This window comes from Fusarium pseudograminearum, chromosome 2, assembly GCF_000303195.2.
Source record: "Fusarium pseudograminearum CS3096 chromosome 2, whole genome shotgun sequence".
NCBI lineage: Eukaryota > Fungi > Ascomycota > Sordariomycetes > Hypocreales > Nectriaceae > Fusarium > Fusarium pseudograminearum.
This window is the reverse complement of record NC_031952.1, coordinates 954,412-967,370: the sequence shown is the minus strand read 5'-3', so window position 1 is coordinate 967,370 and position 12,959 is coordinate 954,412. Positions and strand designations below refer to the sequence as shown.

At 49.4% G+C, this 12,959-nt stretch overlaps 3 protein-coding genes across 3 annotated transcripts; 1 reads left to right on the top strand and 2 right to left on the bottom strand.

Moving 5' to 3' along the window:
- Positions 1–61: 61 nt before the first annotated feature.
- Positions 62–1,304, top strand: FPSE_09497 (uncharacterized protein; the record flags this gene model as incomplete). The annotated part of the gene is made up of 2 exons (XM_009262614.1): positions 62–833; positions 883–1,304. The coding sequence occupies 2 exons, from the start codon at positions 62–64 to the stop codon at positions 1,302–1,304; spliced, it is 1,194 nt and encodes a 397-aa protein (XP_009260889.1).
- Positions 1,305–1,802: 498 nt separating this feature from the next.
- FPSE_09498 (uncharacterized protein) lies at positions 1,803–6,221 on the bottom strand (the record flags this gene model as incomplete). Its single annotated transcript, XM_009262615.1, has 1 exon — positions 1,803–6,221. The coding sequence occupies one exon, from the start codon at positions 6,219–6,221 to the stop codon at positions 1,803–1,805; it is 4,419 nt and encodes a 1,472-aa protein (XP_009260890.1).
- A 1,915-nt stretch (positions 6,222–8,136) lies between these two features.
- ABC2 lies at positions 8,137–12,687 on the bottom strand (the record flags this gene model as incomplete). The annotated part of the gene is made up of 3 exons (XM_009262616.1): positions 8,137–9,337; positions 9,387–12,319; positions 12,481–12,687. 3 exons carry the CDS (start codon positions 12,685–12,687, stop codon positions 8,137–8,139), a joined length of 4,341 nt encoding a protein of 1,446 aa, XP_009260891.1.
- Positions 12,688–12,959: the final 272 nt, after the last annotated feature.

Here is a 12,959-nt window from a genome sequence, read left to right as displayed (position 1 = left end):
ATAAAAAGACTCAAGAAGCAGCCATGATGGCCTTCAATTGCTCTTCAATTGTACCGCAAAAATGACCGTCTCAAAGCTCCCCTTCCACGCTGACCACATTGGTTCTCTGATCCGACCAGAGTCGCTATCGCGCACTCAGGAGCAGGCCGATGCCGGTCAAGTCTCTGCTGAGCAGCTCGTCGCCACTCAAAAGGCTGCCATTGCAGACATCGTCAAGAAGCAGCAAGAGCATGGCGTTCGCGCCATCTCCTCCGGCGAGTTTGATCGCAAGTACTACTTCGGCGGCTTTTTCGAGCGTCTAGGGGGTTTCAAGGAATATGAGCCTGTACCTTGGGACCTTGTGCGCCTCTCTGCGCCGCCCATCGCTGCCCTCAAGAAGGCTGGCAAGCAGTACCCCATGGCTGCTATCTGCGAGTCCAAGATTGAGTACAAGCAGAGCCCTTACCTTGAGAACTGGAAGATGCTTCGCGAGTGCGTTCCTCGCGAGCAGTGGGCCGAGTGCAAGTTCACCATGCCCCCTCCTTGCTACTTCCACCTGCGACTCGCCTCTGGAAAGTGCTACAGCCCTGAGGCCTACTCCAACGACGAGGACTTCTTTGCCGATCTGGCCAAGGCTTACCGTCGGGAGTTCCAAACTCTGTACGCTGAGGGTGTGCGCAACATCCAGATCGACGACCCCACTCTCGCCTACTTTTGTTCCGATGAGATGCTTCAGTCTCTGAGGGATGAGGGTGTTGACCCTGACAAGCTGTTTGATACTTACCTCAAGGCTCACAACGACGCCATCGCCGACCGCCCCGAGGGACTCCACGTTGGTCTCCACGTCTGCAGAGGTAAGCATCCCAATCTATGTTACATCGCTCCAACACTAACCACCTCTAGGCAACTTCTCCAAGTCGATGCACTTCAGCGAGGGTTCATACGAAAAGATCGCCGAAAAGTTCTTCACAACGCTCAACTACGACACCTTCTTCCTCGAGTACGACAACCCCCGCTCCGGCGGTTTCGAGCCCCTCCGTTTCCTCCCCAAGCACAAGAACGTTGTCCTCGGTGTCATCACCACCAAGGAGCCCGAGCTGGAGGACGCCCAGGTCATCAAGCACCGGGTCCTCGACGCTGCCAAGATCATCGCTGACGGTCAGGGCCGCAGCCTTGAGGAGGCTCTCGAGACGGTTGGCATCAGCCCCCAGTGCGGCTTCGCTAGTGTTGCTGTCGGTGCTGAGGGTATGACTGAGGAGAAGATGTTTGCCAAGCTCAAGCTTGTCAATGATGTCGCCAAGGAGATCTGGCCCGGAAAGGCTTAAGTCATGGTTGGGTTGTACAAAAGGGAAACAAAGGACTGTAAAAAGTATATAGCTATATTTAACATATAGCGATCATTGCATAGCGTGATATTAAAATGAAAGAATAAAGATGGCTCACCCCATTCTATTACTGTTACTTTATGATCTCTACCTCACAAAAGCTGGCCTGTTCTCATCAACTCTTGCTCACCCTTCGCATCGCAGACGCCATAAAGAGTCACCTAAGAAGCCTAGTCTAAGAAGCATAAGCTAACCTAACAATTTCGTCTCTTATTTTTGCCATGGCCATTTTTTCAGACCCTGGGATCCCTCGTGGTGTTTGTTCGGGGAGACACGTGACCGTCTTTCAACCAATGAGAAGCTCGCTAGCAAGAACTGACTTACACAGAGATGCCATTGCAAGATGAATTAATTAATATAAATATCTATGTCTATATTGAAGCCGTATCACATATTTCCATCCATCTATTATCCATTTCTATTCGTTCCCATTGCTCTTTAACGACGGTTCCAGTTGAGATATCGACTCGCGGTAACAAGAATGATCAAGTTGCTCACAATGAAGCAAGCATAGATACCCAAATCTCTCCATCTGTTATCAAAAGAGAGATTGAAGGTGCTGTAAAACTCGTCTCCGACCTTGTAGGCACAGTACTCGCAGTCTTGAGTGCTGTTGTTCACGAGGTACCCGCGTCCTCCCTGCTCGAAGAAGGGCTCCATGTACTCGCCACAAGTCATGTTTGGGGGAGCACTGAAAGCGTTTAACTCGCTCTGCTTGCAAACGACTTCGACTCCATGTAGAGCAGTTGTTACCATACCAGAAATTAGCCGGGTAAAGGGTGTTAACTGATACATCCATGCCCTCCAGAAACCGGGCATTTGAGGAGGAGGAATCGTAACACCACAGAACAGTGAAAAGGTAATTATTAGGATTGGATCGAATTGCGAGGAAATAAAGGGCGAAGGAGTGATAGAGGCAAGGCCTTGTCCAAGAGTGACGGCGAAGAGTTCGGTGATGAGGATCATGAGGAACTGGTACCCAGCGCGGGAAGAATCGGTCTGGAAACCAGGCATAAAATAGAGGGGCAGGTAAAAAGCCACAGCGCACATAATAGAGTAAGGCATTTCAGCTAGGACAATGCTGGCGGTAAACACAAAGGGTGAGTACATCTTTGAGGACTGCTCTCTGAAGAAGAGGGCCCGCTTGATGTGGTAAAGAACCTCGACCTGAGTAATGATCAAAGCAGGAAGAACAGTGACCTGGAAGATGATAAAAACACGGTTCTGAAGAGAAGATCGGGAGTCGTCGAGGTTGAGATACATAAGACCGGTGATGAGAGCGACAGCGACGTGGCTGAAAAGACGGGTAAACAGGTAGTTGGGCATTCGCCAGAATGATCGGAACATGCGAATAGAGACAACCTTCATCTGGTGAGTGAAAGGTGAAGCGTATTCCCGTTCCATATCGCCGTTCTTGGCATTGGAGCCACCAGCAGATTCCTGACGCTCACGCTTGAGACGGATGATGGTCTCCTTAGCTTCAGCAAGCTCAGCGCTATCTTCCCAGATATCAGCCCAGTCACGATCTCCAACACGAGGAGCACTTCCAGCACCAATGGCCTCGAGCATGAACTCAGCGATGTTATCAGTGGGCTTAGCAACCGCGCCATGAGACTCGAGGTAGCTTCGCAGAATATGAGCATCCTTGCCAATATCGCCAAAGTAAACAGTGCGTCCTCCACGCTGGAGGAGAAGAAGACGGTCGAAGTTCTCAAAGAGGGCGGCGTTGGGCTGGTGGATTGTGCAGAGAATAGCTTGGCCGGAAGCAGCAAGCTTCTTGAGGAAACGGACGATGTTGAAGGCACTCTGACTGTCAAGACCGGAGGTAGGCTCGTCGAGGAACAGCATTAGCTCAGGCTTGGCAGCGAGTTCGACACCAATTGTGACACGCTTGCGCTGTTCGACTGTGAGACCGAATTCAGGGGTTCCAATGATGGCATCGGCGATGGACTCCATTTCAAGAAGGGAGATAATCTCCTCGACGTAGGCGTAACGCTCCTCCATAGGTACATGGTAAGGTTGACGAAGCTCAGCGGAGAATCGGAAGGCCTCTCTCACGGTCTGGGTAGGCTCATGGACATCGAGTTGTTCGGCGTATGAAGTGGAACGTTGGAATTCCTTGCCAGGGGCGATAGCATCGACGAGGATATCACCGTGGATGACACCAATGTTCTTTCGGGCAGCGAGGACATCGAGAAGAGTGGTCTTTCCAGCGCCAGAGGCACCCATAAGAGCAGTGAGCTCACCAGGACGAACGTAACCAAAGACATTGTTGAGAAGACGACGAGTGCCACCAGGGACAGGGACATCGTAGTTCAGGTTCTCCCAAGTGAGCACACTCTCAGACTTGAGGGTAATCTCAGATCCCTCCTCGTTGGACCTATCCTTGCGTCGAGCATCACGCTTGTCATTGAGCTTCTCGTTCAAAGCCTTACGCTCCTTGTTAGGCTTGGCAAAGATGGTAGCTGCGTTTCCGCCCATGCCAAAGTTGACCAGTTCACCGAGAGCAACGTTGAGGATAAGGAAGAAGATGATGAGAGCCAGGACGATGCCCCAGTTTCTCCAAAGGTCGCCGGGGTGGTAGGAGAAGCCCTGAGCGACATAATCACTACCGGAGACAAAGGTGGTTCCGGCCTTGGATCCGGCAAGAGTGCAGACCTGGTAATCGATGTCGGTGTACCCTGGTCCGGAAGGGATCAAGCTGTCGGCTGTGCACTCCATGTCGATTCTCTGGAACTCGTTCATCATCATGGAGCTGAAGCTGAGACCGAGGATATTAATCCAAAAGATCCATCGTAACCAGACTTGCTCTTGTGCGTATTGGATGATGTATCCTGACGTCACAACGAAAAGTGTAATGACGATAACCGCAAACTTGATGGCATAGTCGAAGTCGGGCGAAACACAACCGATGATACGGAAGAACAGAGTCATCCCTATATTGCCACTCAAAATCATTAAATAAAAAGTGAAGAAGGCTCCAGCGTCTCGTACGAGGTTGGTCATGAAGTAAACGATGATACAGAAGATCAGAATTTGGCTGGCGGCGAAGATCTGGTCGACAAAGATTTGCGCGATCCACAGAGCAGACGGCCTATGGAAGGCATAGGCCTTGTGCTTATTAACAATAGCCCGTCCCGTCATAGTGCCTGCGAGTTCTGAAAAGGCCTGGAATGCGTTGAAGAGTAGTGCGATGAATAGAAGACCTCCCTTCGAAAAGGCGGATGCTGAGTTCTTGCCGAGGTCGAGATACAAGGTTCCGAGGACAATGGCGATGACGATACTGCGGAACCAACCGAAAAACAGATTAAAACGATCCTGCAGCTTGAGAGTGAACTGGCGCTTCATGAGGGCCCAGATTTGAAGGTGGAAACCGACTTGGTAGATGGAGCGCTTCGAGGTGCCGCGCTTACTCTCCTTGACAGCCATCTGGAAGTCGTTATGCGTATCAGTCTCTTGGGTAAGAGAGGCCTTGTACTCTGCCATCTCGGCGTCGAGGGACTTGAAGGCATCAGAGGCTCTGAATGCTTCCGCCAGAGATTCGGGGTTGTGAGGAGCATTTTCTTCGGATCGGCCAGGGGCATATTCTCGTTCCCACTCGTCAGTACAACCAGTCAGATAATCGGCGCTAGTCTGACGAGGTCGAGGAGCAAAACCGAGGCCCTCAAAGTAGTTGCGGGCGGTTGAAGCAGGACCGAAGTAAACCTGCTTACCGCCATCGATAACCAACACCTTGTCGAAAAGATTGTAAATGTTCTCAGAAGCCTGATACAATGAGACAAAGGTAGTGGTTTTGTACAGGTTGGTCTGAATTCGTAGAGACTTGGCGAAATCCAGCGCTGTACTGGCGTCAAGGCCACGAGTGCTGTTATCCCACGACAGGACCGCGGCGTTGGTGATCATACCCTCTGCAATACTGACTCGCTTTCTCTCACCGCCTGAGACGCCTCTCACAAAGTGATCTCCGACAATGGTGTGGCGTGTGTGCTCAATGTTGAACATCTTGAGAAGCATGCTGATGACTGACTCTTTAAACTCAGCCTTCGACATGTTGCCGGGTCGCTTCTTGGGCATTTTCGTATCAATTGCGAAACCGAGAGTCTGTTCAACTGTAAGAGTAGGATGGTGGACGTCGTCTTCGGCGTTGTAGACTGCCTCTCCGCGGTACTGGTCGAAGTCGGTGTTTTTCCAGGGTCCGTACAGAACTTCACCCTCGACGGCAGTATATCCGTAACGCTGGTTGGCAATGGACTTGAGGAAAGTCGTACATCCTGAGCCAGGCTTGCCCAGAACGAGAATCATCTCACCGGGCTTGCACACACCACGGAACTTGTCGAGGAGTGCAACCTGGGGAGGCTTGGGACCGAGACCGAGCATGTTGATGACGGGGGTAATGACATCGAAAAAGCCTACAAAGGCATCAGGGAAGGTAGGCACAAAGTTTGACATGCCACCGAACCCCTTGACGGTTAGATCATCCCAGTAAACACCAATGTGCTTGGACTTGATTCCAGCCTCCTTCTCCCGATCGAGACCGCCACGAAGAGCCGCCTCTAGATCAAAGAGGGACTCAACCTCGGCCTCATCCTCAGCAGCAACATTCTTCTCAGGGTCGGCGTTGCTAGCTCTACTCTTCCTGCGACTGGCGCGGGAAACACCAGTGAACTCACGCTGGAGCTCTGCAAAGTCGGCCTCAGCCTGCTCAACAGAGACGCCGTGGTTCTGGGCTCTATCCTGTCGTCCTTCAGCACGGGTAGAGTCGGTCTCTATGGAGTTGCGGTAGGCGGGATCGGCCAGCTCAGTGTGATGGTTGGCGGCGATGGCCTCCTCGGCCCTTCCGAGGTCTTTTTCAGCCATTTTGGATAAAGGGAATTCGTTTGTGTTTGTCTTTTATAACAGTGCTCACGATGAGACTGTGATGGGAGCCCAAAGTCACCCGCCGCGTATGGGATGGAGGATCGAATTAGACTCAATTGGGAGTATAGAGATGATTAAAAATATACTAAGAAAGGAGTGAAGAAAAGGTTATTAATATGTATATCGTAGCAGCCTGTCTTGACTAAGGCGTGCTGATGAACAACAACGACAAAGGTAGGGAAGGGCGCATTGGAAAATGGAGCCGACAAGCCGCCCTATAAGTCAAGTCGTAAAAACAGAGCTCCCTAGTCAAAAAAAAAAGATTATTATGGAGAACATCTCAGTAAAACGTCGTTTATCCCCTGGCTATCGTGAGAGACGAAATAGTCTAGTCACATCGCAACTGTTTAGACCGCCTCTTGAGACTGAATGTTTCTTGCAACCCCCATCAAGGATCTTTGGTCCGTCCCTCCAGCATTACCAATCAAAAATACAAAAATGTCCGCATGTAGGGGGGTCCTCGTTCTCCACAGGTCGCGAATTGCTTCAGCGGAAGATCCATGTTGTTTAGACCGTTAAGTCATGATAGTGGAGCATTTACGATGCGTTTGACTCATCTCGGACAAGTTTTCGTCTTGGAGGCCGAAGAAACTAGACATCTAATTGGCTAGAGAAATAGAGTACAAGATGACATCTTTGCCTAAAGGAGATACGCATGAAAGGGAGATTTCGTTTATATCCGAGACACGACGTCGTAACTGGTAGACAACAAGCTCGTGATGAACCCATGGATTAATTGATAAAATCAGAAGAAAAGAAAGATACAGATAGAGTTGCTTTTGCTCGCAAAGTCTCATCGTATCTATCGTAGTTTGTGAGTGTCGATCCCGCGTTGAAACCCAATGGACGGGCATCATCTGCATGTACATATCTTTACCCACTCTAGTAAGGAATAGTGGAAACGTTTAATGTTAAAACAGCCCCAACGGTTGAACTTCGCCATTATTTTACGGATGCAACTCTGTTAAGTCCGAATATTGGTTCAAAGCTTTACTTTTCCCCCATGGTTTATTCCAAGTATCAGTTAGACATCATTTCGACTCATACTCATCCCCTCCCATTCCGGAAGGGTTCACCAGAAAATATAAGTTGCACAGATTCTGTCACCGCGAGACTCGCTTCGGCGTGACACATTGTTTTCTCTTTTTGGCGTTCGGCGAGCAAATAAGCCTCGGATGGACACCACCGACTTTCACGTTTCCAGAACAATTTGCGACGATCTTTGTTACTTTATGGCAAATTTAGGCGCAATCCCGTAAAGACCATGACCCTTGTCTGATAAGCCAAAAGCCAGGATCAGGGGTTCACCCCTATTGTGGCGTTTCAGCTAAACCTTACTGAATCGGTTATAGACGTTCTTAGACGGTCTCCGCTAAAAGTCTGCCTCTCTTGTCCGTCCGTCGGCCGAATGGATAGTGAGTGGATTGGAGGGGAGATAGTTGAGTTGCTGTGACAAATTCCGCACTTGACATGGGCAATAACGTTAACCAATCTGATCTGATAATCAATCCAAGACATTTTGAATGTCTGAGCGTTATACGGTGTGGTTTCGTGTTTATAGTTGACTTGTATGAGTTGATGGTGATGGGGATGACAAGTCATGACACTGATCATCACGTAGACTCCAGACAGTGGGTAGCAGAAACGATAACTTCCTACATCGTAGTGTAGAAAAATAAATAGCCTAAAGAGTATGGTCTAAGTGGCATAAGCTGACCTAATAATTTCGTCTCTTATGCTTCCAGCGGCTAATTTTTCTGATACCCTGAGGTTGACTTGTATGGCTAGACTTATAGACTGAACATCCAATCCATAAAACAAACTGTCATAATGAGCTTCTACTTTAAACTATAGACTACTCAGACTTGCCATCATTCTCAATACCCCAAAGCTCTCCAAACCTACTCCCCTCCATCTCAACAAGCTCCCTCGGCCCACCATCTTCCACAACACTCCCCTTGTCAAGCACAACAACTCTATCAAAGTACTTCATAACCATCTCCAGCCGATGCGAAACCATGACAATAGTATAGCTCTCAAACTCATCTCTTATGATTTCCTGCATTGCCCTATCGGTGGCTCTGTCCACGCTACTGCTCACCTCATCAAGCAGAAGCAGCCCGCCCTGTTTCTTCTCACCCCGATCGCGAACTCGACGACGTAGAATTGCCCGGCCGAGACTAAAAAGTTGTTTTTGTCCAGCACTTAGATCTTCGGCGCTCATGCCCGCGTTTAAACTGCCCTTGTCGTGGACAAAGTTAGTTAGACGGACTGTGTTGAGGACACTGAAGCACTCGGCGTCGGTAGCTGCGTTGTAAGGGTCGATGTTTGCTTTGATGGAGCTTCCGTCTGGTAAAAAGACTGCCTCTTGAGGAATACAGATGATGCGCTTGCGTAGAGAGGCGCGGTCAATCTCATGCAAGTTTACGTCGTCGATCTTCATGTTGGTAGAACACGATGACAAAGGATCCAGGAGTCGCAGGAGGAGCAGTATCAAGGTAGACTTTCCACTTCCCGTACGGCCGCAAATCGCAACCTTTTGTCCTGGAAGGATATCTAGCTCGAGGTCTCGCAGTACAAGATTGAGCTCAGCTTCGTCCTGGTCAACGTCGTAAGAAGCGGACACTTTGCCAATCTGAACATGTCCATTTTGAGGCCAAGTCTCGGGTGGCTCGATATCTTCTCCAGGCATATTCTCTGTCGCTACGGTCTCGCTGAAAGACCTCAAACGACTGACAGCGCCGAGGGACGTCTCCAGAGATGTGTAGCTTTTGATGACATCGGACATGATCTCACTGAATGTCAAGAGAGAGATTAGACTAGCACCTGTCAAACCCGCGTTGGTTCGAAGCTGGGTTGCCAATGCGACGAGGATAACAGCGATGCCGGTGACGATGAGACGCAGTGATGAAGCCAACCACTGTTGAATCATGGCTAGCAGATACGCAGGGCGTTGAGATGTATCGAGGAGTTGGTTGTTGTATACTATGTCGTTCTGTTGCCATCCAAAAGCTCTGATGGTTGCGATGCCTCTCATAGTATCGCTAAAATGCGAGCTATAAAGTCAGTCAGAAGTGTGTAACGAAAACGACCTAGAGCACTTACTATAAGGGACTCTTTGCCTCGAGATCAAGCAGTCGAAGCTGCCTTGACGTACGAAGATAGAACATCTGGATAAAATAGAGTATTCCGGCCAGGAAAGGATATCCGACGGCGAGGTACGGAGAAGCAGATGCCACCACAAACGCCGATCCTATAGTAATTGATATATCCAAAGTGAAGTTACAAAGTGCCAGTGGTAATTCACTGTCGAGGATGGTCATGTCCTGAGAGAAGAGGTTCGTCACCACGCCAGTGTCAGTCGTCGTGAAGAACCTCAATGGTGCAGAGATGACAGTAAGGATAGCTCGCTGATGAAGTTCAGTTCCTGCAGAGGCAGTCATTCCTATCAAAGTAATGACACCGTTGAAGAATAAAAATACGACAAAGCCTGATCGCAGGAAAGCGAAGATGCCAACGTAAAAGGTGAAGGATTTGTCAAAGGCGTCCTCGGCCCAGAACTTCATCCACACGCCGGAAAGACTCTGGCAAGCACCGGCTAGCATTCCTGATAGTGCAACACCGACGACTGCCCATGTGCCAACGCTTTGGAAGTAATGCTTATAAATACTGAAATCCCCTTGCTGCCTTGCTTTGTCCTCTGCTGCCTCCACTGCGGAGGACGACACGGTCCGGACAGCGGGAGCAGGGACTGTTGGTTCTGACTTTTCATTCTCCGAGGAGGAATCTGTATCTCTGTGCTTGACACCAAGACTGTGGACGTACTTGTTGTTTCGCATCAACTCTGCGAAATCCCCTTGCTCGATCACAGTGCCGTTACCAAGAGCAATGATATGATCTGCCAGCGGCAAGTGACGCACCGAGTGAGTACAAATAATGACGGTGACATTCCTCCGACGAGTTATACCCTCAAATACGCGACGGAACAATTCAGATTCAGTGCCCAAATCCAACCCGCTGAGTATGTCATCAAAGATCATCAAATTCGCCTCAGAGTAGAGTGCCCGTGCCACACTAAGACGTTGCTTCTGGCCACCGGAAAGCATGATACCGTTGCTCCCAATATTTGCATCGTGGCCCTGCGGTAATAGCGCGACATCTTGAGAAAGCATAGTTGCTTCTATGATCTCGTCGTATTTTGCCTGGTCAAAGGCGCAGTGGCCGATGATGTTTTGTCGAAACGTTCCGTTGTAGAGAAAGACAGACTGGTCGCAATACGCAATGCGGTGGGACGGGATCAAGGTCCTGATCGTACCTGAAGATACAGGTAATTCACCGAGAAGAGCTTGACAAAAGGTTGTCTTTCCTGAAGCAACTTCACCAACTACAATGGTGAGTTTATGGGCAGGGATAGAAACATTGATGTCTCTCAAGGTCATCTTCTCGCCTCCCCATCCGAAGCATCCAGTCTCAATAGAGAAAGCAACTTCCGAAGCATCATCTGGAGAGCTCTTCTCGGACACCAGGTCAGATTGATGTTCTCGAAAGTCGTTGCGAGGGTTCGCTGCAAGGAATCTCTGCACTCGAGCCATACAGGTCAAAGCAGCAAAGATACCAGGCAGACTCTGAAAGAGAGCCACAACAGGCGTTGTGAAGAGAAGGATATACGACAACGAGGTGAAGAGCGTGTTGATATTCAGCTCTCGCGAGGTGAAAGCGAAAGTAACCGGAGGTGAAATAGCAACAGGTGTAAAGCCCAATATCGCAGCCAAAATCAACAGCCAGCGGAAGCTGTTTCCAACCTTGATCTCTCCTACACGAAGACTCTGAATAAGATCCGCCACAGGGCCGGTGATGCCTGAGATCTTGTACAGCTTCATCTGCGAAATCGCATTCGAAGTCAAGCCGACTCTGTTTTGGATCCTGTTCATCCATTCGCTCTGCCTCTTGCCTACTAACGTGATTAACCACGAGAGCAACAAGGCACAAACTAAAATGACGACAAGAGGAGAGATAAATGCTGCGCCGAGCTTTCCGTAGAGAAGCCAGCACCCAATAGCCACCTCTATAGGGTTTCCCCAGAGGTCATGGGCGGCCTTCGCACCCCTAAGAATCCTTTCAACATCTGAGCTCATAAGAGTCAATGCAGCTGAGTCATCGGCAGCTGTGATCTTCATTTGCGTGGTCTTTTCGTATATAGCAGCAACCAGACAGCCTCGAATCATATAAGTGGCCCTCTCCATGTAATAACCGTAAAAGGCTGAGGAGACTGCTATTCCGGCGTAAATGAGAAACGCGGCGCCGATCAAACCATAGCTGACACTTTTCGAGTTGGGGGTCTCTGGGGCTTGAAGATAGTTCAACGTAGAGTCAATGAAGAACGGTTGACAGAATTGAAAGGCAATGAGGGCGACGCGGGGAGCAATAGGGAGGAGGATCGGACCGATGAGCGTTCTAGTCAGGTCCCTCAACAGACCTGACTTGGGCTCTTGGTTGTATTGGTGAATCCGGAGGTGCCTTGCAAATCGCTTTTGCAGCATATTCGAGGCCATGCTCTCGTCAAGGGGGTATAAATCATCAATCTTCAAAACCCCTCGATAGCCTCTAACGAAGAGCTGGTTCAGCCACGCAAACACCCCAACGCTGAACACCCCGCTCGATTCCTCGGGGCTATGCTCCTCTGCAACCCAATGAATCCATCTCGTTTTGGGGATTGTTTCGAGACAGAGGATGACGGCCTTGACTACGACGGAAGCCGTGAACAGACGTGCCTGTTGCGATGATCCACTGACGAGAAGCCATGATGTGCGAGTTTGCACAATGTCGAACAAAAGTGTAAGCAAAACGTAGATGTTGAGTAAAGTCGATGGTCTTCTATCGCATGAGTGCTCTTTATATGATAGCGCACATGCTAAGAGAGATGCGACGAATGCGAGGCATGATCCCGCAAGAGAGAGGTCGTGAACTATACCCGCAGTCCCAGTTACGATGAGAATTAAGAGGCCAAGCTGTGTAGCCGTATATACGACGAGAAAGGCCTTTTGAGAATTAGTTATTGTGCCGTACTAACAGAATCGCTGACCACGCTTTAGGAGACAAAAATAAAGAGCCTAAGAAGCATAGTCTAAGTAGCATAAACTCTTTCGTCTCTTATGCTTCCAGGCCAGCTTTTCTAGCATCTTTGGGAAGAAACACTCACAAGTTTGACCGACTGCAAAAGCACGCCATTGACAATCCTCTCCCTCTGCGCCAAAACAGCCACTCGCGCAATCGCCGAAGCAATAAACACAGAAGTCGGTATGATAGATAGAAATATACGCTCGAATTTCTGCGTAAAGTCAAAGTCGCCTCGACACCCTTGGACGCCAGGTCCCCAGGAGCCGTCGTTGAGGCAAGTTGAAGTCATGATGTTGCTGACATGTCGAGCAACAAGGTCGAGCGGCGCAATTGCCCTATTATACTATTTAAGGCGATGATACCATCAAAGGCGAATAGTCTTGACTAGGTAATTGATCCGCTGTCAGATGGGCTAACAATGTACCGAGCGAAACAAGATGGGTAAGTCTGTAGGATATCAGAAGCATAAGAGACGAAATCAGTAGGTCAGTTTATGCTATTTAGACTAGACCTCTTAGACTACTTATTTTTACACCCTGAGACTGATGAGTCTACAACTAA